This window comes from Saimiri boliviensis, chromosome 1, assembly GCF_048565385.1.
Source record: "Saimiri boliviensis isolate mSaiBol1 chromosome 1, mSaiBol1.pri, whole genome shotgun sequence".
Classification (NCBI taxonomy): Eukaryota; Metazoa; Chordata; class Mammalia; order Primates; family Cebidae; genus Saimiri; species Saimiri boliviensis.
In genome coordinates, this window is record NC_133449.1 from 137468302 (window position 1) to 137495313 (window position 27012).

The window sequence follows — 27012 nt, forward strand, 5'->3', positions numbered from 1 at the left end:
ATCATGTTAAACTTCCTAGCAGCCATGTCAAAAAAAAGGTAAAAATAAACAGATTAAATAAACTTCAATGATATTTTATTTAACCTAGTATGTCTCAAATATTATTTCAGCAAGGAACTAATATAAAAATGTTAATTAAATTTTTTTTAATCCTGTTTGAAACCTGGTATGTATTTTATTTTACATCAACAGCCCATTTCACTCTGGACCAGCTATATTTCAAGCACTCAACTGCCACACATGGCCAGTGGCTGGCATACCGGCACACAGCTGGTGCCACCTTTAAGCTGCTGTTAAAGTCACTCTGAGGCTGGGTGCGCTGGCTCATGCCAGTGATTCCAGTACTTTCAGAGGCCAAGGCAGGTGGATCACGTGAGCTCAGGAGTTCAAGGCCAACATGGTGAAACCCCATCTCTACTAAAAAAAACAAAGATTAGCTGGGCATGATGATGCCTGCCTGTAACCTCAGCTACTCGCGAGGCTGAGGCAGGAGAATCACTTGAACCCAGGAGGAAGAGTTACGGTGAACCAAAATTATGCCACCTGGGTGACAGAGTGAGACTCTGTCTCAAAAAAAAAAAAAACAAGTCACTCTGGGAGGTTTTCATAATTACACCTTTTATTTCCTCTGAATGAATGTATATCGCCAGCATTTCATGCCTACTTTACGGTGGCAGGAGGCACCACCCTGGAGGACAATGTATCTAAATCTCTCTACCAATGAGCTTCTACATGTAAACTTACTTAAAAACAAACTAACAAACAAAAAACCACAGTTCCCAGTTCAACTTGAAAAAGTTCCGTGGCTTAGAGGATTGATATGCACTGGGACGTATTCTCGGGGAAAGCTGCGAATCCTTTCTGTCTAATCATCTTCAAATAGAGTTTCATCAATTTTAAACAGTGCAGTTACAGAAGCAGGAGGGTCTCTGATGCCTGTTCTATTGTCTTCTGATTTCGTGTTGCATTAAAAATAGAATATCAATTAAATCACGACAAAAAGGTCTGACATGACCACGGAAAGCAATCTTGGGCTGTGCTCTGAGAGTCCAGTTCTCAGCCTCCTTCTGTGCATACATGTGGGTTGGTGCACAGCCCACCCTACAGCTGCCTGAGGCTGAGACTTGCTTTGGCCAATGGACTGTGAGCAGAGATGGCAGGAGTTACTTCTGAGCCAGAGCGAGGGGCAGCACACCCTTCTCTTCCTCTGTCACAACAGCCAGCACTGCAGGCTGCTCCATGGGCCCCGGGGGCTAAGTGAGATCCCCATCGCACACGGCATTCCAAACAACTCACGATGGAAATGCAGTTTGAGCAAGAAATAAACCTTCGTTGTTTCAAGCTCCAGAGATTTTGAGGTTGTCTGTTATCACAGCATACCTTAGACTGTCCTAACACATAATTCCATTGTTGATCCTGTACCTGTGACATCAATGATTCCTTCCAAGGCATCTCCCTGAGAAGAAGGGCTTATCGCATCTGCTATATAACCCAGACTCCGTTTTACAGTGGTTTCATTACCGACCATAAAAACTGTAACGGTGGAACTGTATAAACAAACCGAACAGTGTTTTTACTGTAAAACATGAATGTAATATAAATATTTGTCTTTGCCTTCTCTCAGCATCTGTAATGAGAGCAGAAAATTCACGCCATATGTTTATAATATAAAAGGGGAAAAAACAGATCTCAATGATTCATCCAAGTGGGTGTCGGCTAAGCTGTTTAATATTTTTAATTCATCCATTTTCCTTCACGTATAAATCCTCCGCAAATCATAAAATGCTCACGACTGTCAGTCACTAAATGCACGATTATTTCTAGAGAGGTCCTGGCTAAGGCGAATATGATCACGGTGATAATGAGGTCAGTTTCTCTGGCATCATGAAGAAACACCCAGTGAACTGATACAGCACGACTCTTGAATACACCAGCCCAGCCAAGCCCAGCTCCGCAAATTTTTTTTTTTTTTTTTTTTTTTTTGAGACCGAGTTTCGCCCTTGTTACCCAGGCTGGAGTGCAATGGCGCGATCTCGGCTCACCGCAACCTCCGCCTCCTGGGTTCAGGCAATTATCCTGCCTCAGCCTCCTGAGTAGCTGGGATTACAGGCACGCACCACCATGCCCAGCTAATTTTTTGTATTTTTAGTAGAGACGGGGTTTCACCTTGTTGACCAGAATGGTCTCGATCTCTCGACCTCGTGATCCACCCGCCTCGGCCTCCCAAAGTGCTGGGATTACAGGCTTGAGCCACCGCGCCCGGCCCAGCTCCGCAAATTTGAACGTGAAACCACTTCTCCAAAGACTTCAAAAGCCCTATCCTACCTCTGGCTGAAATGCCACTGAACGTTTGAGATCCTGACAGTTTCTGCTTTTTTTAAATCCTCCTATGGAGAAGCGCCGAGCATGTTAAGTGGCTTTGGCTGCTTAGGACCCTCTGATATGGTGGAAGGAAGCGTCACTGTGCGCACAGAGGTCTGTGCCAAGCACGGAATCCAGCTTCACACGCAGAGAGCAACGGGGAAGGTTTTTATATCGGAGCTGTGATTGAGCCCTTGATGTGAAGTTGCTGAAGCCTGTCCAAAATGTTTGTGCAGGCTTTTAGGATGCAAGCACAGAGAGTGATTCAATTTTCTCCAGATTGGCTCATGGACCAGAGGTTTCTGGAAACTGTCACCATCCTACAAAAGCCAATACTGCAGAGAGGAAGCTTTGTTTGAACGCGAAACAAATCCACCCAGAGGAGGCTCTGTCTGGCACTGAGGATGCCAGTCCCCTTGTGGGCATAAGAGTTGTGGATGGGAAGAGGGAAAGGTGGTGGCACCTCAGTGAGTCAGAACCAGGACGTGCAAGGCATGAAGAGGTGGCACTCAGGAGCTTTCAGCTCAGTGAGTGGCACTTGGCAGGCGTTTTTGAGCATGCGCCACTAACAAGGCACTGTTATCTCATTTAATCCTGACAAGCATCCTATGGTTCAGAGATGCAACATCCCCATTTCCTGTAGGAAGATAGAGAGGCACCAGCAGGAACGCCTTGTCTGAGATCCACAGCACTGCTATGGAACCGCACAGCCAGGATTCCAGCGTCCACTGGTCTGATTCAAAAATCGCACAGCCAGGATTCCAGCGCCCACTGGTCTGATTCAAAAATCCATGTTCTTAACCACTAACAAGACCGCCAAAGTCAAAGAAAAACTTTCACACTCAAAACCAGTTGGTCCTATGCCACCCAAAACTGATGAGAAACACAGGCATTGCATCTGCTCTTGCCCAAATATGAATATGCTTGATCTTGAGCCACAACCCAGGTGCCTTGCTTCCCTCCCCACCCGCACCTCCCACAACACATACACACAGAGACCCCTAGTGGGTGGTAGATATTATTATTACCATTGTCACTATTAATTATGTGTCTGTCCCCACACTTAAGACTCCTTGAGGACAAGGACAGTGTCTCAAGGAGTCTTAAGTGTACCCATATATGCTGAGAGTCCAGTGGGATGGCTGGCATAGAATAAAGGGTCAATAAATGCTTACTGACTAAATATGGAGACCTACAGGCAATCAATGTACAATGTGATCACTGCTGTCATAGATGCAGATTTAAAAGCCAACACTTGGGACCGGGCGCGGTGGCTCATGCCTGTAATCCCAGCACTTTGGGAGGCTGAGGTGGGCAGATTACCTGAGGTCAGGAGTTCAAGACCAGCCTGATCCACATGGAGAAACCCCATCGCTACTAAAAATACAAAATTAGCTGGGCATGGTGGCTCATGCCTGTAATCCCAGTCCTCAGGAGGCTGAGGCAGGAGAATCGCTTGAACTCGGGAGGCAGAGGTTGAGGCGAGCCAAGATTGCGCCATTGCACTCCAGCCGGGGCAACAAGAGCAAAACTCCATCTCAAAAAATAAATAAATAAATAACAAAATTTGGACCATGGGCTCTTGGAAGGGAAGAACCTTTGCTTTCTTCATCACTGCCACATCACTGGTGCTCAACACTACACCTGACCCAGAGAAAAAGAGAGACCCACAGGTTGCAGAGGCAGCTGTGGGAAGGACAAGCTTAGCTGAGATCCTTCCACGCAGAACATAGTCTGTGCCAAGACGCAGAGAGACAGGAAGGTTTTGCAACAGCAGTGAGTTTGATATGGTTGGAACAGGAAAGAGAATGGCCAGGCAGGAGCCTAGACAGGTAGGCAGGAGTCAGACCACTGAGGGGCCCCAAACAACGTTTTTCTTATCTTTGCCAGCACCTGGAAATGCTAGGTACTGCTGCAAGCACTCAGGTGCCATCATGAGCATTTTACATTAGCACTTCAGGTCATCTTTACAATGTTCTTTGTGATCCAAGTACTATTATCATCCCCAAGTTACAGATGAGGAAACTGAGGCAATAAGAAGAGGTGAAGGTCACATGGTTTTCCTAAGCGACATAAACAGGATTTGAACTTGGGAAGGCTGAATCCCAGACGTGTGGCTTAGGCCCTCATAACACATTTTATAGCTCAATCCTTTCAGACTGATGAAGTTCGCAAGTTTTTGCAGTCTGTCCCTAAGTGGAGCCTGGTGCGGAAGAGGGAACTAGCTGAGGCTAAACGAGCCCTTTCCAAGGGCCATCACGTTAACGGGGTGGGCTATGATTCTCCTTAAATAAAGACCTTCCATAGCTCTAGCTTATCCACTTATACATTTAAAATATATACTATCTTTCTAAAAAATCTATATTTAATTATACGGCATCAGTGAAATTTCACTTGGGGAACAATAATCTAACATAAATGAATGTTTCCAATAGAAATCGCTGTAATTTAAAATAAATTACTGTGTTTGTCAGAAAAAAAAAATTTTATTTTCATTACAGGAAGAAAAAAACATCATCGGGTATTAGGTAGCCTCAGTCAATTAGAAAATTTCACCAATAGCAAAGAACCAAATTACCACCCTAAATTCCTCCTCTCCCAGTGTTAGATTTCACTGTCGATCCTGGCCATGGAGTCCACCGCCCGCTCTGGCCTGAGTTTCATTAAGGCTTAAAGTCAATTAAGCCACGAATTGGAACAATCATTCCTCCTTTGCAAAGTATTGATATTTTTTTTTCCTGGCCGCTTTAGGGCTTTTCCAGAGCTCACGAAGAGATTTATGTTAGACAATTTCTTTCTGATTAAAACAAATCATAGCTCAACAATTCTAATTTCCTCCTTTCTAAGCAAGAAATGATCAGAGAACGCTGAAAACAGTGATCAACACCCCCCACCAATCACCACCACCATGCAAAGCTCAGTATTAAAAATCTCATAAAAACAATACCAGACAGGTTCTCTCTCCCTCCTGTCTCTCCCTCTCGCTCTCTCTGTTTTTCTGTCCCTTCTCTGTGTCTCCACCACCCCTATGTGTGTCTCTTTCTTCGTATATCTCTCCTCTATTTCTCTCTCTCTCTTTCTCTCTCTCTCTCAATTTCTCTTTCAGTAACATTGATATTCACACACTTCAGGATGATTACTTATCAAATAAAAAGGAAGAAGGATATTAGAAGCAAAGCCGACCCCAGCTGAGTTTTTAGCTCTAAGTAGTAGAAAACAAGAAGGTCTTTATGTTCACCTCCAAAATCCTAATATCATCTTAGACCTTTTCATTTTTAAAGCCTTTACCAACTTCAGATCAACGTTCTCTCCCTCAGTGACACACCCTTAAGCACAGCCCGGGTATCTGCCGGATTGACTCACTAGCACTCATGCGCGCCACTGGTCTCGGGTGCAGCTGGGTTTACCCGCTAGCTGTAACGTATGCCCCCAATTCTCGGGTGCAGCTGGATTTATCCATGTTATGGTCAACCGCAAGTTTCTCTTCAAAGAATCAGTATGTCAGTATGTTCAGCTCTCTTATTCTTTAATTCTCTAAAGTTTAACTTCCTTGTAATTCCAGTAATTCTCCACCAGTTATAATCAGTAGTTCACATCTGTTCCCCAGCCCCTGGCTGCATCCTGACTCATCCTGGTCGCCTGCTCCAGTCACCTGCTCTGATCCCTTTCTTTGACCTAGGTCACCCCTGGCTACCTGCTCTGACCAGCCCATAACCATACTTCCTGCCAGAACACCCACCATGACACTCCAGCTTGGACCCCTGCTCTCTCTAAAATAGCCAGTCGGGATTAGTCTAGCTTGCGCGGTCTAACCCTAGCCAACAGGGTATTGGCACAGCTGTGGGATGATCCCCACCAGGCATAAGTACCCCCAACTCTCGAGTGCAGCTGGATCTACCAGCCAGCCCTAATGGATGCCCTCAACTCTCGGGTGTAGCCTTTTAAACTGCTTACTCTACCTAAAGATCCAAGTTTCAGCCCCTCAAAATCAAGCTGGTGTATGAGTCCACTATGCATCACAGCTGGCACCCACTGCTCCAGAATCTCTAGGCAAGCTACAGATTTTCCAAATCAGGATGGGTTATTTTCAAAGAACTGGAATAAAATACACTTAACATAATGGACTGTAAATAAGGGCTCTTTCTTCAACAAGCAAGAAGGTCAAGGAGGAACTGGGGAGGCTTCAGTAGCATCAACATGAAATCAATTCACACAGCTCAGTACTTAGGAAGAAACATCAAGTTATTTGCACCTTCTGCTGGTCTGGTTTCTAAAAACCAATCAGCTGATCCCTTCCTTCCTACAACGGCAGGATTACTGCTGCCCAGGGGATAAGTCCCCTGGCTCAGCTGTTTTACTCTCCCACTCACTCAATAAATATTTACTAAATCACTCCAACTGACCAGGCACCATGCTGCTCACTGGGGTTATACCAAGAGGAGTAAGACCAGCAAGGTTTCTACCTCCGAACAGCATTGCATCTCTGCAGCTGTGTGAAGCTAGATATCCCTGTGGCATTTGGTGTCTCTGCTGTGTGTTCCCTGTGCCTCAGCCTTTTCATCTGAAAATAGGATTCATAACATTAGCTATCTCATAGGGTTGTCATCAAGATGAACTGAATTAATGCATTTAAAGTGCTTAGCGCAGTAACTGGAACACAATGCTAGCTACTATCTCATCCTCCTCCTCCTCCTCATCATCATAAAGATAAGAATTTAGGCTGGGCACGGTGGCTCACGCCTGTAATCCCAGCACTTTGGGGGGCCATGGTGAGCGGATCACAAGGTGAGGACATCGAGACCATCCTGGCTAACACAGTGAAACCCCGTCTCTACTAAAAACACAATTAGTAGAGCGCGGTGGCACATGCCTGCAGTCCCAGCTACTTGGGAGGCTGAAGCAGAAGAATCGCTTGAACCCAGGAGGCAGAGGTTGCAGTGAGCCCAAATCACACCACTACATTCCAGCCTGAGCGATAAAGCAAGACTCCATCTCAAAAAAAAAGAAGAATAATTTAACAAGCTATCCAATTAAGCGTGAAGTGTTGGAAGAATTAATTCTTAATAATTATTAAGAATTAATTAACTATAATTAATTAATTACCAAAGTTACCTTCTGAGGGCCTCAGTTTTCTTGTCTGTCAAGCGGGGAAAGTTAAACTGGATGGTCTCAGAAAGTCCTTTCCAATCTGAAAACTTTCCACGACCACAGCACACCCAAATCCAGTCTGTTAATTCATAACTCTCCCTAGAAGGACGAATGACTTTACTAATTCATACCTTGATTTTTCTTCATATTAGACTTGCACAAATTTGCTCACATCTTTGCTATTCCTGAAAAGCAATGGCTAAGTTATATAAAACCCAATGGATCATACACCACTAAAAGAAACTTTATTTTTAACAGTTTCTTTAAAGCACTGCAGAATTATTTCTGCGTTTCTGTCTCCCCAAAAATGTCTATGTTGGCAGGTCCTTGAAGATGCCACAAACAGCGACCCTGCCCAGCCTCCTGATTATCATCATTAACACCCCTGCCAAGTACCCAGGCATCTCCTCCAAGGATACAAAATGGCCCACGACCCTACGTAAACATTTGACCAGTTCTTGGTTAACTGCGTTTATAGACTAAACACAAGGTGAACCATCCGAAACAGAAAGCAATTTTAAAACAACTATTTTTTTTTTTTTTTTTTTTTTTTTTTGAGATGGAGTCTTGCTCTGTCGCCCAGGCTGGAGAGGTGCAATGGCATGATCTCCGCTCACTGCAACCTCTGCCTCCCAGGTTCAAGCAATTCTCCTACCTCAGCCTCCCAAGTAGGTGGGATTACAGGCATGAGCCGCAACGCCCGGCTAATTTTTGTATTTTTAGTAGAGACAGGGTTTCACCATGTTTGCCAGGCTGGTCTCAAACTCCTGACCTGAAGTGATTCGCCCACCTCGGCCTCCCAAAGGGCTGGGATTACAGGCATAAGCCACCGTACCTGGCCTGCTATTTATTTTGAAATGTCACTACACGAATTCCAGGTACGAAAGGATGTGGTCCAGTCTAGCATTGAAATGCATTCCTACTCCTCAAGTGCCCATCATTGCCCATACGAGGAAGAATCCAGAAGGTTCCAGACGGTACAAGGAATCAGATGAAAGAGTCTCTAGAATAAAGCTTAGCAGCCTACTTGACCCAAGAGCTGTGGAGTCACAGTGACATTTTCGACTGTCCAAAAAAGAGACAATTTTGAACTGGAGGCTGGCTGAGCTTTTGCAGGAAAGAAAACAGCAACATCTTAAAAATGAAAAGTGCTTAGTAACAGCAGACAGCCCAGAACTGCAGGGACGAGGGGCAGTGAGGTTTGAATCCGCCCTAATTCCCTCCGTACCAAATCCAGCCAGTCTGGGCCACTTGGGCGCGAGTCTCATTATGAAGAGCTCCTCGCTCCACCATCAACACTTCCTTATTCAAACAGTACAGTGTCTCATCACCCTCCACCCAAGACAGGGTTGCAGATAAGTAAACACGCTTCTGTTTTCATGGAGTTTCTACAGGTAAGGAATGCTTTCTCTCGTAATTTGTTAACGGTCCTCACAATAGAAACTATAGAAAGGGATGACTGTTTTTAGCCTTTGAGACACAGTGCATGGATCTTAAAGTACTTCCTAGAGGCCGGGTGCGGTGGCTCACGCCTGTAATCCCAGCACTTTGGGAGGCCGAGGTGGGCGGATCACGAGGTCAAGAGATCGAGACCATCCTGGCCAACATGGTGAAACCCCGTCTCTACTAAAAATACAAAAAATAGCCAGGCATGGTGGCACATGCCTGTGGTCCCAGCTACTCGGGAGGCTGAGGTGGAAGAATCGCTTGAACCCAGGAGGTGGAGGTTGCACTGAGCCGAGTTTGCACCGCTGCACTCAGAGCAAGACTCCGTCTCATTAAAAAAAAAAAAAAAGTACTTCCTGGAATGTCAGTAACTAAGCACGTCTGTTCAGCCCCCTTCTTGTTCTTTTCTGCTCTTTGCACCTATTTCAACCACAGCAGAGCAGGACCATGACCAACAGGCCATGACTGTCTCCAGATCCTACGCTCCCCTCCCTAATTCAGCCCAAATGTCTCTCTCAATCACTGAGTTTGGACTGATCACCACTACTCAGACCCACAGTGAACGCTGCCAGGACCTCGAGAATGAAGTCCATCTCCTAAAACTGGAATCCAAGGCCGTGAGTGATCTGGCCTCAAAGAGCAGCATCCAGCCCTCTCCCGGACACCACATCCAAGCCTGACATCTCCATTCCCAGGGCTCGCACTCTGAGGGTGCCCTGCCTACAGCTCCAGATGCACCCTTGCCGTGGAGGCTGATCACGCTTGGCCAACACTTCCTCCTACAACCATCCTGCTTTGAAGCAGGTGGAGAGACTGTCTTTCATGAGTCACGGGAGTATCACTCTTACAACACTACCGAGATGCTGGCAACGATGACAGGTTCGGGGATCAACTCATTAATTAGCAAAGTCCTTCTAGACTATCTTATGTCACCTACTCTACATAGCACAGAATCGATGCTGGATAAATTTAAAGTGCCCCAAATTTTAAAATTTCAGCCAGTTTTTAAAATAGCCTGAAAATTTGGGAGCTAGTTGGTCAACTGGGTGGGGAAATCGTTTGATTTTTATAAGCAAAGACAAAAATGTGTACCCGCCCTTTTATAAAAGAAAGAGCAAAGCGAAACTGCATGAGAACTGTGGAGCCATGCTCCTCAACTTTTGCAGATATCAGAATCTCCTAGAATAACGGCAAACCACAGATGGCTGGGTCCCACCTCCACAGATCCTTACCTAGTAGGTGGGGGAGGGTAGCAAGAATCTGCATTTCTAACAAGCTCTCAGGTGACAGTGATGCTGCCATTGAGGAACCGTGCTTTGAGTAGCACCATGTACATACCTGCAGCACTGGAGACCACAGAGATTAAACCGTGAAACACCACAAAGACCATTGCAGATGTATCCTATCCTTCCCTGCCTTAAAAATAACACCCGTCGCCAGGTGCGGTGCCTCATGCCTGTAATCCCAGCACTTTGGGAGGCCAAGGCAGGTGGATCACAAGGTCAGGAGCCACAGACCAGATTGGCTGACACGGTGAAACCCTATCTCTCCAAAAAGAAAAAATTCAAAAATTAGCCGGGCATGGTGGCGCATGCCTATAGTCCCAGCTACTCAGGAGGCTGAGGCAGGAGAATCACTTGAACCCAGGAGGTGGATGATGCAGTGAGCCAAGATCACACCACTGCGCTACAGCGTGGTGATAGAGCAATACTCCACCTCCAGAAAATAAAAATAAAAAGCACCTTTCCTGCCCCTTCCTTTTTATCTTCTTATTGCTTACAGTTTGATGTAGATTTCAAGCATCCTGTAATTCATCAACTAATTCTCTCCCGGCTACGCATTCCAAGTAATTAAAGTTCAGTAATAACTTATTCTTTCTGCTCCAGCACCTGCATTTCATTTGTTTATTTTCCCAGAGTCATAAATCTGAAGGGCTGTCAAAGTGCCATAATATTAGTGCAATAATCAAAGTTAATTAGTCCCCTCTCAATAAACAACAACAAAGCCATTACAAAGATGCATTGAAGTTTCTCCAAGCTACCCAGTTTACAGGATGCATTGTAGTCGGAACAATTAGAATCTGAAAAGTGTCAGTAAATAAGTGCACTGTTTCCTCTGTCATTTAAAAGAAGACTGTGCTCTTCATTCATGCTGATTCATTAACTCCAGGGAAGGCAAGGCAGGTCTGGGAATGCAGGCTCCCCAGCTGCCTAGCCTTACCCAGTGCATCCCAAGCTTCAATAATAAAAAGAGGGACAGGGGTTACAAAGAAATGAGAGGGGCCAGTCTCATTGCCAACTTTTAGTAACCCAACATCTTCAATAACTTTGGATTTATTATTTAGGGAATTTGAGAGATGAGAGTTTTAGCTGAGTTCTGACGAGGAGGCAGCCAGCAGAACCTGGAGGGCAGAGCCAGGGCCGGTGCCTCGAAGATGCTCAGAGGAAGATTCTGCCTACAATATGAGGGAGAACTTTTTAATTAAGGGGTATGCAGAAATGGGATGGGATGCGTGGGGAGAGAGGAGCTTGTGCCAAAGTGCGGTGATTCCTGATCAGGGATGTTGTAAACGTGTTGGAGAGAAGTCAGACAAGGTGACCTGGGAGGCGGATGCAATCCTGAGAACTCAAGATTCCTCATATGCAGTGGCGCTTACTGGGTAAGTACACACGTCTTACCCTTAGACTGTCTAACTTCTCTCAAAGATCCTTCTTGTTAAAACGCGTGCTCTGAATGAAGAGACCCCCAAAGAGGCTTTGTGTGAGCAACATGCCCGCTTAGTCACCTGGGTGCAGGTGGGCTGAGGCCGAAAAGGGTGTCAGGGAAGGGTCATGGGATAGGATTTGGTCTTATAGGTTGTGGGGAAGACAGTAGAAAGTTACAAAAGTTAAGTTTAGGGCAGTTTTTTGCATCCTGGGAGAGGGTCATAGGGTGTAGAGTCATGAGGTTACAAAGTCCAATGGGCTTATCAATGGGGCAAGAATAAGGAACAAACAGAGAATGTCTTAAAGTGAAGTCGGTGCCAGCCGGGCGCGGTGGCTCAAGCCTGTAATCCCAGCACTTTGGGAGGCTGAGGTGGGTGGATCACGAGGTCAGCAGATCGAGACCATCCTGGTCAACACGGTGAAACCCCGTCTCTACTAAAAATACAAAAATTAGCTGGGCATGGTGGCGCGTGCCTGTAATCCCAGCTACTCAGGAGGCTGAGGCAGGAGAATTGCCTGAACCCGGGAGGCGGAGGTTGCGGTGAGCCGAGATCGCGCCATTGCACTCCAGCCTGGGTAACAAGAGCGAAACTCCGTCTCAAAAAAAAAAAAGTGAAGTAGGTGCCGCAGGGGTTGATCGATCATGTACCTCCAGTTCGTGGGAGTCACCATGCCATCCACAGTGTGGTCAGACCTTACCCTTCTCCCCTTAAAGCCATGGATCCTGTGATAGTTACCTATCACTATATCATAAATTACACCAGAGTAGAGTGGCTTAAAACATTTGGTATCTCACCAAATTTTGTGGGCCAAATTCAGAAGTGGCTTAGTTGCTAGGTGGTTCTGACTCAGGATTTCTCATGACATGACTCAGCCAGGGATTGACTGGGCTGGAGGATTCCATGGCGGATCATGCACATGGCTGGTGGCCTCAATCCCTTGTTGCATAGGCCTCTCCTCAGGCCTTCCTGAGTCTCCTCACAACATAGCGGCTGGCGAGTGATCCATGACAGCCAGCAAGGGGAAGCTGTGAAGCCTTTAGGACTTACCTCAGGAGTCATACTCCGCCATTTCTGCCGAATTCTATTCATGGAGAGTGAGTCACCAAGTACAGCCCACGTTCCAAGGGAGGAGAATTACCCTCTACTTCTTGAAGAACAGTTATCAAAGAATTTGTGGACAGATTTTTAAAACAATCATGGCCACTTCTAAGGTTTCCTTTTATGGGGTCTTCAGAACCTCAGGTATACCTGTATCTTCCTCCTCAGGGTCAGGGACTAGTTCCAGATGAACACTCCTAGGAACACAGGGTAGGCTCTGCCATCTCTAATTCTCTCCAGCATTAACCCCAGCCCCTGTGAAAAGCCAGCCAGTTCTCTATCAGGGCATCATGACAAGCACCTTTCTGCGGTGTGGTGGCACATGCCTGTAATCCTGGCTACTCGGGAGGCTGAGGCAGAACTGCTTGAACCCAGGAGGTGGAGGTTGCAGTGAGCCAAGATTGCACCATAGCACTCCAGCCTGGGCAACAAGAGCGAAACTCCATCTCAAAAATTAAAAAAAAGAAAAAGAAATTAAAAATTTTAAATTAAAAAAAAAAAACTGTATTTTAAATATTTGTCTAAAATAAGCCTTAACCTATTGCAGTGTGTGCTGCCCCAGCCTGAGACTGGGTGTTCCATATACAGCTGTTTCTCTATTTGTCTTTGTATAGGGAAGTTTTCATTGGCGTATGGACCGTTTCTCTTCTCTGTGTAATCTAACACCTGCTAGTCTGAGATTCTCTAAGTGCCCCGTAATAAATGTGAAAAACAGTCTCAGGCCTATTTTTCCCCCTCTTAAATAATGGAGCCTTAATGCCGAGTGGCCAAAAGCAGGCCTTTCAGCCACTGGCTGAGCACCATCTGAAGATGAAATCCGTCTCTTCAAACTATGTCAAAATTGCTTAATAAGAACTCAGGGGACCCCACATTAATGAAAGGATGCATCCGCTTTGGGTTTCACATGATTGGGAGTGATGGTTCAGAGCCAGCCACCTATGCTTGACTTTCACTCTTTAAAACTCTGCGGTTAATCACAGCCCTCATTATACAAAGGTTACAATGGATATAAAGGTTGAAAGATTCAGTTCAAGACTGCAAGCAGTGGCCAGGAAAAAAAAAGAAAGAAAGAAAGAAGACACAAAGACGATGATCAAAGACCAACCAAAAACAGTCAAGACGAAATCAGTGCAAAATTTTCAGAATGAGAAATGAAACAGAAAACTTAGAGGAAAACTACCAAGCACAAGTTTTAGGTATTCTGGAGACAGAGGAAACTCAGAATATTTTAGCAACAGATTATGTCTGTGAGGGGGATGAATAATTTATTATCTGATAAAGAAACTTCCCTGAGCCTGTGACAAGAAAGGTCAAATAGGCTACTGAAGTAGAGCAGTAAATACACTCTACACCACTTGCAAAGACTGCAGGCTGAGCGCGGTGGCTCACACCTGTAATCCCAGCACTTTGGGAGGCTGAGGCAGATGGATCACAAGGTCAGGAGATCGAGACCATCCTAGCTAACTGGTGAAAACCCGTCTCTACTAAAAATACAAAAAAATTAGCGAGGCGTGATGGCGCGTGCTTGTGGTCCCAACTACTCAGCAGGCTGAGAAAGAAGAACTGCTTGAACCCAGGAGGCGGAGTTTGCAGTGAGCGCAGATTGTGCCACTGCACTGCAGTCTGGGTGACAGAGCAAGAGCAAGAAAGACACAGAGAGAAGAGAGAGAGAGAGAGAGAGAGAGAGAAGAGAAGGAAGAGAGAAAAAAAGAAAGAGAAAGAGAGAAAGAAAGAAGGAAAGAAGGAAGGAAAGAAAGAAAGAGAAAGAAAAGAAAAGAAAAAGAAAGAAAGAAACAGAAAGAAAGAAAGGAACAAGGGAAGGGAGGGAGGGCGGGACGGGACGAAGGGAGGAAGAAAGGCGATTCTGGAATAACCGGGAAGGAAAGAGCTTCCTCAGCTCATGTTCATCAACTCTATCAGATTGCAAGTACAGGGGATGTACTTTTTAGGTACCCTCATATTAGAAACCCAGAAATATTCAGACAAATATATGCAAATAATATATGACTACAATACATGGCTAAGTCCTTGAAACAGGGTAATCTTCCAGCGTCACCCACACACCAGCTTCCAATCCTGGATCCGCCCCCAGTCTCCCAGCTGTGTGAGCTTGGGCAAGCCCATGCCTCTTCCAGCCTCTAAACTGCTGCATCTGCACAATGGGTTTTACAAAAAACATAAATACTTCACTGTGAAATGCAAAGCACAGTTCCTACTACTAAGACAAACATGAATATCCAAACCCATCTGCAGGTAACATTTTGTAAACGCCCCAAGGAAGAACCTCAGAACTTTACCTTCCTTTGTGAGTACACGCTTATCGATTTGAGCAAGTGGTTTATATAGTTCTTGCTGGTTTGCAGACTTGTTTATATCATACTTTATTTATTGAAAATCCAATACTATACAGAAAAACAATCTGTAAAGCAAAGAAATGAGGAACAAATCTAGTGGACGATTTAGGATGAACTCTTCCCGATAATCTACAACTATTAATAATATTAATAGTTTTTCCCTTTTTGTTTAGCTAAAGATCATTCAAAACAATGGGGATGAGCCCTGTGACGTGATGCGTGGAAGAACAACCATCTTTTCCAAGTCAAGTCACCAGCTTAGACAAGCATGAGGCTCGTGTATTACCCACCCCATATACTGCACACCTCTCCCCAATGCATACACCATAAAAGAAGGCTGGGGCCTTCCATCTACACAGGCAAATCATGGGACTCAGGCTTTCAGTGTCAAAGGAGATTCCACAAACAGCGAAGCTACAGCAGCTCCTAAAGTCACTGAGTGAATTTGAAGGAGTCTAAAAGTAACTGGAATTTTGCAGAAGTCTTTAAAAATGCAAGCAGTTTGGCTGGGCACCGTGGCTCATGCCTGTAATCCCAGCACTTTGGGAGGCCAAGTTGGGTGAATCATGAAGTCAGCAGTTTGAGACCATCCTGTCCAAGATGGTGAAATCCCATCTCTACTAAATACAAAAAAATAGCCAGGTAAGGTGGCAGGTGCCTGTAATCCCAGTTACTCAGGAGGATGAAGCAGGAGAATTGCCTTGAACCTGGGAGGCAGTGGTTACAATAAGCCAAGATTGCACCACCGCACTCCAGCCTGGGCCATAAGCACGATACTCCATCTCAAAAAAAAAAAAAAAAAAAAAAAAAAAAGTGTAAGCAATGTATTCCTCAGCATCCTAGCCCATCTTTCCTTAATATGCTGTGAAACTCCGGGTGTGGCAGTTTCAAAGCAGGGCAAGCAAAAACAGGAACTAAACGAAAACACAGGCGTCAGTATCTATTAAAAGCACAGCAAAGTGTGGAGCCTATGTGCCTAATACAATGGTTGGTGCTGAGTGCTCCATATCTGAAAACAGCATTAAAGTCATTATTTCCGATGCTTATCAATGAGGCTGCAATCACATCATGCTGTCAGTACCATCCCTATGCCTTCACTCCCACAGAATAAATAGACCCGGTATCAACTCTATTGAAAACGTGAATCATGACGGCACTTCTGCATCAAACCGTGTGGTCGCAATCAACTGAGCATGCGCTCTCTCCCTAAGACATGCACATTCCATTACCTCCGGCTAATAAATCTTTTATTTCTACCCCTCATCTCTCTGCTTTCTCAATAACCATTTTGATATAAACCATTGCTTGCTGTTCCTGATGACTAATCCCTTAATCACCTTTCCTAAATATATTCTAAGTGTATTTCTTTGTAAATACAAAAGAAAAAGCAATCACATAAATAATTAAGATGGCTTTTCAAATGACAGTTGAGTGCTAATATGAGCTACACTGGAAAATACTCATCAACAAACTAAATACACATCTATCAAAATGCAGGAGTCCAGACATATGAAGACAGAAAAAGGATTCATTGCGACTCCATTGGAATCATGCTGATAAACATCCGACAGAGAGCTCCTCTTTGAGTCAGTTGGACGGGTTAAGAAAAGTAAGCACTGGCCAGGCTCGGTGGCTCATGCCTGTAATCCCAGCCCTTTGGGAGGCTGGCCGGGCGGATCACGAGGCCAGGAGTTCGAGAACAGCCTGGCCAATATGGTAAAACCCCATCTCTACTAAAAATATAAAAATTAGCTGGGCATGGTGGCGAGTACCTGTAGTCCCAGCTACTCGGGAGGCTGAGGCAAAAGAATCGCTTGAACCCAGGAGGTGGAGGTTGCAGCGAGCTGAGACTGCGCCACTGCACCCCAGCCTGGGCAACAAAGCAAGACGCCATCTCACACACACGCACAAAAGAAGAAAGAAAGAAAGAAAAAAGGAAAAAAAAAGTAAGCATCACTTTGCACTTTAATGTGTGAAGAAACTATTAGTGTTGTTATTAACAGCAGCAGCTAACATTTAATTGAGCACTTAATTTATCCCACAATGGTTAAAAGACTCTATATCCACAGAGTCAATATGTTTAATACAACTACCCAGATCTCTCAATGTAGATATTATGATGTGCATTTCACCGATGAAGAAACTGAGGTTTAAGGAAGTTAAGAAACTTGCCCAAGGACCTAAGATGTATCTGATTCTCATCTTTGCCACCATCATAGAGCATGTTTTTGTGCCATGGTTATAAACTGGGGACGATGTGCACCCCTAGGAGACATCTGGCAATGTCTGGAGACATTTTTGTGTGTCACAAACATACCTGGGTCATTCCTCCTGTATGAGACGGGAACAGATTCAAGACACATTCTGGGAAGTCAGGGGTGAGTCGAACAGTAACTCCAAAGGAGGGCCACCGGCCCCTCTTCCCATACCAGCCTCTTCTGGCCAACCTCTTGGCCATCTCAATTTCCCCACCCTGTAATAATGGCCAATCTCCAACAGAAGTTATTCTGTACCCCTGTTTTGCTTCTTACATCCTAAACAGACCTAGTGAGGGCCTGGCATGCATGAAGCGCATTGGTTACTCATAGCAATCCCTCCCCTCTCTCCCAATCCACCACCCCAGCCTCCCAACCTCAGGCTCATCCCTTCTCTTCCTGCAAACGAAAGGAGATGGATGCTATTGGGCCCATCTGCCCCCACTCCGCCCTACCTCCTTCTTCCACAGGACCAGAAGTTCTAGATCCCAAGGTCTGGAGATCTAAAATTTCGAAGCTAAGATTTAGAAATCTAACAGAAACAGAAGGAGGAGGAACAGGGAGTCCCACTCGGGTGTTTCAAGAGCGCTACACTGGAATGTCGAGGTCCTGCTGTGGCTGTTCAGGAAGTGTGTTTGGATACCTAATAAGTTCTCACTCTTTACATGCAGTGCCCCTCAGAGATCCTCAGATCTCCAGACAGGGAGTGGGATATGCAGATCCCGAGAAATAAAGCAACAGAGGCCCTACTCCAACAGACACTGAGTAAAGGAAAGAATAAACCACAGCGGTGCAGAACTCAGATACGCCTGTCATTCTCCCAGATTGACAGAACTCACATGGAATCCTAACACGCAGACGCTGCTGCTAAATAAAAGAGGGTCCACTCCATCTCGAAAACAAGAAAACATCCTATTCCACCAGCCATACTGGCCTCTTGGAATACACAGGAAAACATTAGGTGCTTGTCTTAAGAGGTGAGGGCACCAGGGTATAATTCACATAAGGATGTGAATGAGTAGATGACACCGGCGCATGGTTCCCCAACAGAGGAACATACCCCACTGACACATTTTCTTTATTTAAATATGACTGGGGGCTGATGCGCCTGCCCCTCCTCCCACTTTCTTTAATTACGCTAGATGGATTGGCCTTTTAAGATGGTGGTTTACTTCTGTACTGTCCGTAGTATCGTATTTTAATTGTTTTCATTTCTTCTCTTACTTCTAATTTTGGAGCATCTAAAACATCTCAGCAGGAGGGCATTTTCCCATGAAATAGTAGTAGCAGTAATTACATATAGGTTCTTAATATGCTGCTATATGGAATGTGTTTTCACTTAAGTTATAGGTTATTAAATAGCTGCAACTCCCCAAAAGTAATTTGAGAGCTCTAGAAGGGATATCTTGAATATAAAGGGATGAAAGGGTAGATCAGAGTGGCTTCCTCTAAGAAACAGGATGGATCCTGAAATTCATCTCTCAAACCACAGCTAGAGAATTTAAAAGCAAAATGTGCAAAGTATGAACATTGATATTAAACACGGTAGAAAAGACGGGCCGTGGGTGGAGCTGACAGACTTGGAGTTTGGAAGCCAGAGGGACTAAGCAAGGAGCCTGACTCTGAGCTTATCAGCTGTGCAACTCGGGTGAGTTTCTTCACCCTTCTGAGACATCCCTTGGCTCTTCTGTAAAATGTCAAAAAAAAAAAAAAAGAAAGAAAAAAAAGCACCAGGCTTTTGCATCCTCCTGGATGAGGAATATAAAGTACCTGGCCCATGGCCCAGCCCATGACAGGGAATTGATAAATGGGGGCGGTTAGCTGTCCCATTGTGGATGTGAGAATAGCATTCCACTGGCTAAGAGGCAGACATGAATGTTCTAGAACATGGAGATCCTGGAATGTGTGGTGAAGGCAGGAAGAGAAAGAACGGGTAGGGAAAAACAAGTTGGGAAGCAGGAATGAACTCTTATCTCCAGAAGCAGAGCTAGGAATGCCCACGGGGCCTTGGCACATGAGAGCCTCCGCTGAGCCAAATGGCCCAAACACTTCTGAAAGAGCCTTTGCTGCAACAAAAAACTCTGGATCATTTTGAGAAACTCCTGTGAGGTGCCAATATGCTGCAGGACCTTCCCGGCCCCGACACTGATGTGATTCATCATAGATAATGTATGGATGTGTTCAAGCTGGCCAGCAGCTTGAAAAACTGGAGTCTATCAAATTGACCATGAAAAACACAAGAATGTAATATTTAGTGATACGCCAGATGAAATCCTTGTATAGAGACATGAGATAAGGAAAGCCCTGAAGAGAAGCAGACCAGCTATTACCAAGGGTCAGGGAGTTGCCGAACATAGGTCACCCAAGCAAGGAGGCCGTACGACCTCACACCCTCTCTGCAGTCCGTGAATGGTGCAATGGAAAGAAATGGTAATGACGGCTTCTGGTGCTAAATCTGAGTTTCCATCATCACGATCTTGGGGAAATAAGGAACACAGTATAATGGCATACACAGAGAATAAATGAACACATGAAAGATTACGCACAGCTTGAGTTTCTTCAGCCCACAACCTATCGAATCTAATTTTAAACCTTCAAAGACACATGTATTAGTTTTGTTACTGTTCCAGTTTCATTCTCCCGTGTCCCCGATGGTCAATGATTTTGGATAACTCTTATTTTGGGATCACTGGTCTACCTCAAGGTACTATATGTTAGAGTAAAACGACACAACAATAAATTCTATCATCTGAAATTGACTCACAAAGACTCAATTGTGACTCAAAATATAAGAAAGAATGAACAGTGAGTCTTTGAAATCATCTCGTCCGACCTTTTTCCTTAAAGATGAGGAAAAAAGGCTCCATATAGATCCAGAGGCTTACCCAACGTCCCATTATTAATTGAGGCAAATCCAGGCATTTCTGCCTCTAAGAATCTAACAATAATTAAAATAGATGAATATGTTATCATATATATTGTGTTCTCAGAAAAGAAGAGGATACATTTAATAATGTAAAAATAGTTGTGCTGTAGCATTATCTTTCAAGACTGGTTTAAATATAAACATCATGATACACTAAGGTTACTACTATATTGTCACTAGGGTACCCAGAATTGTACTTTTCTCGTTTAAAATATTACATCAAATGGGCAGAGTTCTGCAATTCAGACATGCCCTTCTGCTAGTCCCAAGAACGCTGCAAGCCCTCAACAGTTACGTACCTACACCGTCGGTGGGAATGGAAATTGGAGCGACAAGATAAGAAAATGACTTCGAGGCCTGGTACAGTGGCTCACGCCTGTAATCCCAGCACTCTGGGAAGTCGAGGCAGGTGGATCACAAGGTCAGGAGTTTGAAACCAGCCTGGCCAACATGGTGAAACCCCACCTCTACTAAAAACACAACAATTAGCTAGGTGTGGTGGCACACGCCTGTAGTCCCAGCTTCTCAGGAGGATGCGGCAGGAGAATTGCTTGAGCCTGGGAGGCAGAGTTTGCAGTGAGCCGAGATCGCGCCACTGCACTCTAGCCTGGCCAAAGAGCGAGACTCCAACTCAAAAAAAAACAAAAAGAAAATGACTGGAGAACTGTTACCAAAATTTACAACGCATATGCCCTTTGAATCAAAGAGTTCGCTGCTAAGATTCTGCCCTAGGTGTGTCCTCACAAAAGTGTGAATAAAGAATGTTCACAGCAGCATACTTTAGACCCAGTATCACATGACATTGTAAGAAGGACTGATACAAGTGAGAAGTGTCAAACACCACTGCTTGGAATAACAAATAGCAAAACGATGCCAATGACCTAAATGGCCACCAAAGGGAAGGCTGGTTATAGCATAGGCACGTGACGGAATATTACGCAGCAGTTAAAACAGTGAAGCAGATCTATGTGCACTAATAAGAGATCTCCTAGACTACTAAGTTTAAAAAAAACCAAGTACAGAACAGTATGTGAGTGTTTTTGCTGGTACATATAACCCTTTTCTGGAATATACAAAAGAGTTCATAACGTTTATCTTTCAAGAGAAGGACCAAGAACGACTTTCCCATTTCATTTTCTACCTTCCCATTCTGCATGTCAACTCAAATAAGATGCATGCGCTCTTACTTGTACTCTCCTCAATACATCTCTAAGGATTACCAGCATCCCACCTAATAGAGATGATTACTTTTTAACATTAGCGAGAAAGACACTAACATAATCAGAAGAAAAAAAAAGGCTCTGTTTCCTTTTTTTTAAATTTTACCCAAAAGAATAAGTCCAGTGAGCTCAAGACAAGGGCTTATTTCAAATATACTGAATTCCCAATATTTCATCATAAACATACTGAAAAAGCAGAAATAAATGTTCCTTTTCTTTATTTTCATAACTTTTCAGTCCAGAATACCAGAAATTTTCTTCAGTACACTGTGGTCTATTTCTCCAAATGGCAAGAAATCGTTCACAGCATTCAGAAAATGAAGACGGCCTCCTCAGCGTTTATCCAGCCCACTTCAGGCTCTGTCAACAAACCTGCTGCTCTGTCTCCTCCTCCTCCTCATCCTTCCAGGGCCTCTGCGCCTGCCATCCCCATGCCCAACCTGACCCTTCTCTACCCTCCCCAGGTCTTTCTTGAGATCTTAGGTTAACCACATCTCCCAACTCCCTGGCATGAACACTGTTTCGTAGGACCACTCACTGTTTGTTCAAGTTTACATTAATATCTATGTTTCTTTGACTAAACCTGTCTTCCACAACAGGCTGAAAGCGCTACAAAGACACTGGCGAATGTCTGTTGTCCTTCACAGAAGACCCCAGCCCCTGTGACAGAGGTGCACTTCCTGAACATGCGAATGAATGAAAAGTGAATGAATGCAGTCTAGACTCATGCTGAAGTCCGGTGATGTTTAAAAAACCAAACAGCTCACATCACTTTCTAGCTCAAACCCTCTAATGTCTATCTCACCACTCTCTCAGAGAGACCCATCCCCAGCAGCCCCTCTCCTATCCTGTCCATTCATCTCCAGCCACACCAGCTTCCCTGATGATCCCTGAATTCTCCACTGCACCTTTGCATATGCTGTTCTCACTGCTAAGAGGGGACTTCTCTTGACATTTGCATGGCTTCCCTCTACTTCCTTCAGGTCTCAGATCAAATGTCACAGCTTTGGAGGGCTTCCTGCAGATGACTCCATGATGCTCCCCCTGTCACTCACCCTCCGTTCCTCTGCTTTACGGTTCTTTATTTATTGACATCATGAGAAATATTAAATCTGATTATGATCTATTTTTCCTACCTAGACAGTAAGCCTACAAGGGCAGGGATTCTGTTTCATTTGATACTAACTCCTTGGTCCCAAGACTAATGCCAGCCCTCAATAAATATCTACGTAGACACGTGTCAACATCAACTTCTATACAGGGAGAGAAAAGTAAGAAATCAGAGATAGGGTTAAAACCTACTTCTTTCTAATCTTAAAAACCACAAGCATAACAGTCTCTGACTTGCAATGATGGGCGGTCACCACGTTTTATTTTTCTTAATAAATGAGTTAAACGAGTAAACATTCTCAAACCCCTGATTAATAAGGCAGATGACACTGACAATGAACCATAAACAAATGCATGGATAGTAACGGGCTTGCTCATGCTCTCATTCACAAAGCAAACAAAGTGAAGATGACTTTAAAAATAAAGACATGATTCCAAGAGCAATAAACTACACGCTGCACTAAAATCTCCATGTGGTTAGCCCGGCATGTGTATCTGACAATTAAAAAACAAAAAAAAAACAAAAAAAAAAAAACAAAGAAGAGTTGAACACTTACCCATTCTTCTAAAATGCGTGCCACTGCTTCACTCGCCCTTGCCATGTTCCTGCAGGCCAAAATCACGTGTGCACCATGGAGGGCAAAAGACTTGGCAGTTTCGAACCCTGTGGGGTAAAGGAAAGTCACCGTTAGAAAACATGGCATCCACACAGTGAGTCATGTTGAATGGCCCTTACCGGAGCACCGTTTACATCACCCCAAGTTCTCAACCAGGGGAGATTTTGACCCCAAGGCGACAGGCACAAAGGTCTGGAGACATATTCAGTGGCCACAGTTGTGGGGCAGAGTCCCGCTGGCATCTAGTGGGTAAAGACCAGGTATGCTACAAAACATCGTTTTGTGTTGTTTGATACGGAGTCTTGCTCTGTCACCCAGGCTGGAGTACGGCGGTGCAACAGGGGCTCGCTGCAACCTCCACCTCCCGGGTTCAAGTGATTCTCCTGCCTCAGCCCCCAAGGAGCTGGGATTACAGGAATGCACCAGCACACCTATAATCGCTGGCTAATTTTTGTATTTTTAGTAGAGATGGGGTTCCGCCATGTTGATCAGGCTGGTCCTGAACTCCTGACCTCAGGTGATCCGCCGGCCTCTACCTCCCAAAGCACTGGGATTATAGGTGTGAGCCACCATGCCCTGCTTACAAAACATCTTACGATGAGTAGGGCAGCCCCCCATGACACAGAACCATCTGGCCCAGACTGTCAACACTGTGATGGTAAGAAAACTTGTCCTAGGGATGCAGTGATTTCAAAGATGAAGACTGAGCCACAGAACAGTTAATGGCATGTCCAGCCACTTAACCATCAATAATGACCAGATCCTTTGCCCACGTTAAGGACATGATGCTCTGCTCTGTGGTAATGCTCCCAGCACCTCTGCTTCCACCAATGTTACCTAGGTTTCTTAGACCCATTTTCTATTGAGAACAATTAGAAAAGCTGCAGAAAATAACACACGTGCACACGTGTACACACACACATCTGTTTGAAGGCATCAAAAGGGCACTATGAGAATTCTGGGGGCCAAGATCTGCAAAAATTGCAAGGCCAGCATTTTTCCTGCAAGGCATATTTCATTTCCAAACATAGTGGTTGGAAGCCTAAGAAGACGGGCTGAGCTTTTGGCAATCTCCTAACAGGGAAAAAGACACAAATTTGCACACAGGACCCACCAAGAACGAGCCGTAGTAAATACACCAAACCTTTGGCTGGGATCCTAAAGAGATATACCATCCTTGTAATAACAAGAGATAGTCCAGCCTTCACATGAGTAGAAACTCAGGTTCAGGCAATTTCAATTAGTAGTTTGATTAAAGTGATCAGTCCCTATCTGTCCAATTTCCAGAAGCAAGAGAAAATATTCTCTGGAGGAAGATACTTATCTAGAGTCTCAAATTACCACTATAATTATTTCAAATACTCATATAAAATCTGAGACACTCAAACAAAATAGCTAAGCATACAAAAAAACAAGACTTGACCAAAAGCCAGAGGGGAATAAAATGGAAATAAATGCACAGGAGATCTACCTAATCAAGTTATTCAGAAACAGTGATTAAAAAAACTCTGATCGATGAGTTCAAGGAAGAAAAAGGCGAGATGGAGAATTATCACAGGGAATTGGAAACAATTTTAAAAAATCAAATAGATATTCTGAAACTTAAACACAATAAAAATTCAGCCGGGCGCAGTAGTTCATGCCTATAATCCAAGCACTCTGGGAGGCAGAGGTGAGCAGATCATGAGGTCAAGAGATCGACAGCATCCTGGCCAACATGGTGAAATCCCATCTCTACTAACAATACAAAAATTAGCTGGGCATGGTGGAGCACACCTGTATTCCCAGCTACGAGGGAGGCTGACGCAGAAGAATCGCTTGAACCCAGGAGGGGGAGGTTGCGGTGAGCCAAGATTGTACCACTGCACTCCAGCCTGGCGACAGAGTGAAACTCTGTCCTAAAAATTATTTAAAAAAAAAAAAAAAAAAAAAAGAATTCAACACACAGTTAACAGAAAACAAGACACAGCTGACAAGATTCAGAAAACCAGAAAACGCCGGGCCCGGTGGCTCAAGCCTGTAATCCCAGCACTTTGGGAGGCCGAGACGGGTGGATCACGAGGTCGAGAGATCGAGACCAGCCTGGTCAACATGGTGAAACCCTGTCTCTACTAAAAATACAAAAAACTAGCTGGGCGTGGTGGCGCGTGCCTGTAATCCCAGCTACTTAGGAGGCTGAGGCAGGAGAATTGCCTGAGCCCAGGAGGCGGAGGTTGCGGTGAGCCAAGATCGTGCCATTGCACTCCAGCCTGGGTAACAAGAGCGAAACTCCGTCTCAAAAAAAAAAAAAAAAGAAAAGAAAACCAGAAAACAAGCTTAAAAAATCAAAAGTGAAGGATAAAAAGAAAAAAATAACTAACACAGTAAAGCAAAGCATGTAAGAGACATGTGAAACAAATTCTCCTACGCTTTTTATTCTTCATTGCTCAACTTGATCTCCTACGCTCTTAGGCATACATGAAATTTGAGTCCCAAAAGAAGTAAAACAATAGATTAGGATATAAGCAATATGTGAAGACAGAAAGGTTCATAATTTTACAAAATCAATGACAGATACATAGCCACAAATTCAAGAAGTATCCTGAGCCAGAAGCAGAAATATATATGGGTATGTGTCTACACGTATATGTATAAATGTGTGTGTGTCCAAAATTATGTGTGTATATATATATATATATATATATATGTGCAAGCCACAAGCAGAAACATACATATATTTAATTATTTGTGTGTAAGCCACAGAAATATATATGTGAGCATATATCTGTATGTGTACATGTGTGCATGTACGTGTGTGTGTATAGACACACATATATACACATACATGTCAAAGCAGGGCACATCACAGTAAAACTGCTAAAAACTGCATATAGTTTTTTTTTGTTGTTTGTTTTGTTTTGTTTTGTTTTGTTTTGTTTTTTGAGACGGAGTTTCGCTCTTGTTACCCAGGCTGGAGTGCAATGGCGCGATCTCGGCTCACCACAACCTCCGCCTCCTGGGTTCAGGCAATTCTCCTGCCTCAGCCTCCTGAGTAGCTGGGACTACAGGCACGTGCCACCATGCCCAGCTAATTTTTGTATTTTTAGTAGAGACGGGGTTTCACCATGTTGACCAGGATGGTCTCGATCTCTTGACCTCGTGATCCACCCGCCTCGACCTCCCAAAGTGCTGGGATTACAGGCTTGAGCCACCGCGCCCAGCCAAAACTGCGTATAGTTTTAGAAGTACAGACAAGTACCTATAAGACTGGTAGTCATACCTCTCAGGAAAATGATGGAAGCCATGGCTGAAAGAAATAGAACTTTCATCTCAGAATTCCATATCTAGTGAAATATTCTTGAAAAATAAAGGAGAAGGAGAACAAAAATTTTAAGCAAATGAAAGCTGCTTTTTGTGTATCACCTTCACTACACCTAGTGTCATGTATAGACCTACACTAGGGGAAACACTAAAGGATGCTCTTCAGGCAGGCGGAAATGACCCTAGTTATAAACCCAGAGATGCAGAAAGCAACAAAGAGCAACATAAAGGGTAAAGATATGGAAAGATCTAAATGGTAAGACTAGTAACCTCTGTGAGTTTTAAAAATACACAGCAAAAATTACCATATCAATCATAATAATAACACTTAACCTAGGAGGTGAGTAACGGAAGTAAAGTATCCTAAGGCTGTTGTCTTGACCAGGAAGTGATATAATACTGATTTATATCAGACTTTAATAAGTCAAAGATGCAAGCTGTAATCTCTACAAATTTAACAAGCTACTAGA

At 44.3% G+C, this 27012-nt stretch overlaps 1 protein-coding gene across 4 annotated transcripts in view; it reads right to left on the reverse strand.

Annotated features, from left to right (window-relative positions):
• Positions 1–27012, reverse strand: part of WWOX (WW domain containing oxidoreductase) — a 1146684-nt gene that overhangs the window by 1059021 nt on the left and 60651 nt on the right. For all 4 annotated transcript variants that reach the window (XM_039475359.2, XM_074404819.1, XM_074404815.1 and 1 more), the window contains exon 5: positions 23183–23289. In XM_039475359.2, coding sequence (XP_039331293.1) covers positions 23183–23289 — 107 coding nt within the window. The remainder of the gene's footprint in view (positions 1–23182; positions 23290–27012) is intronic.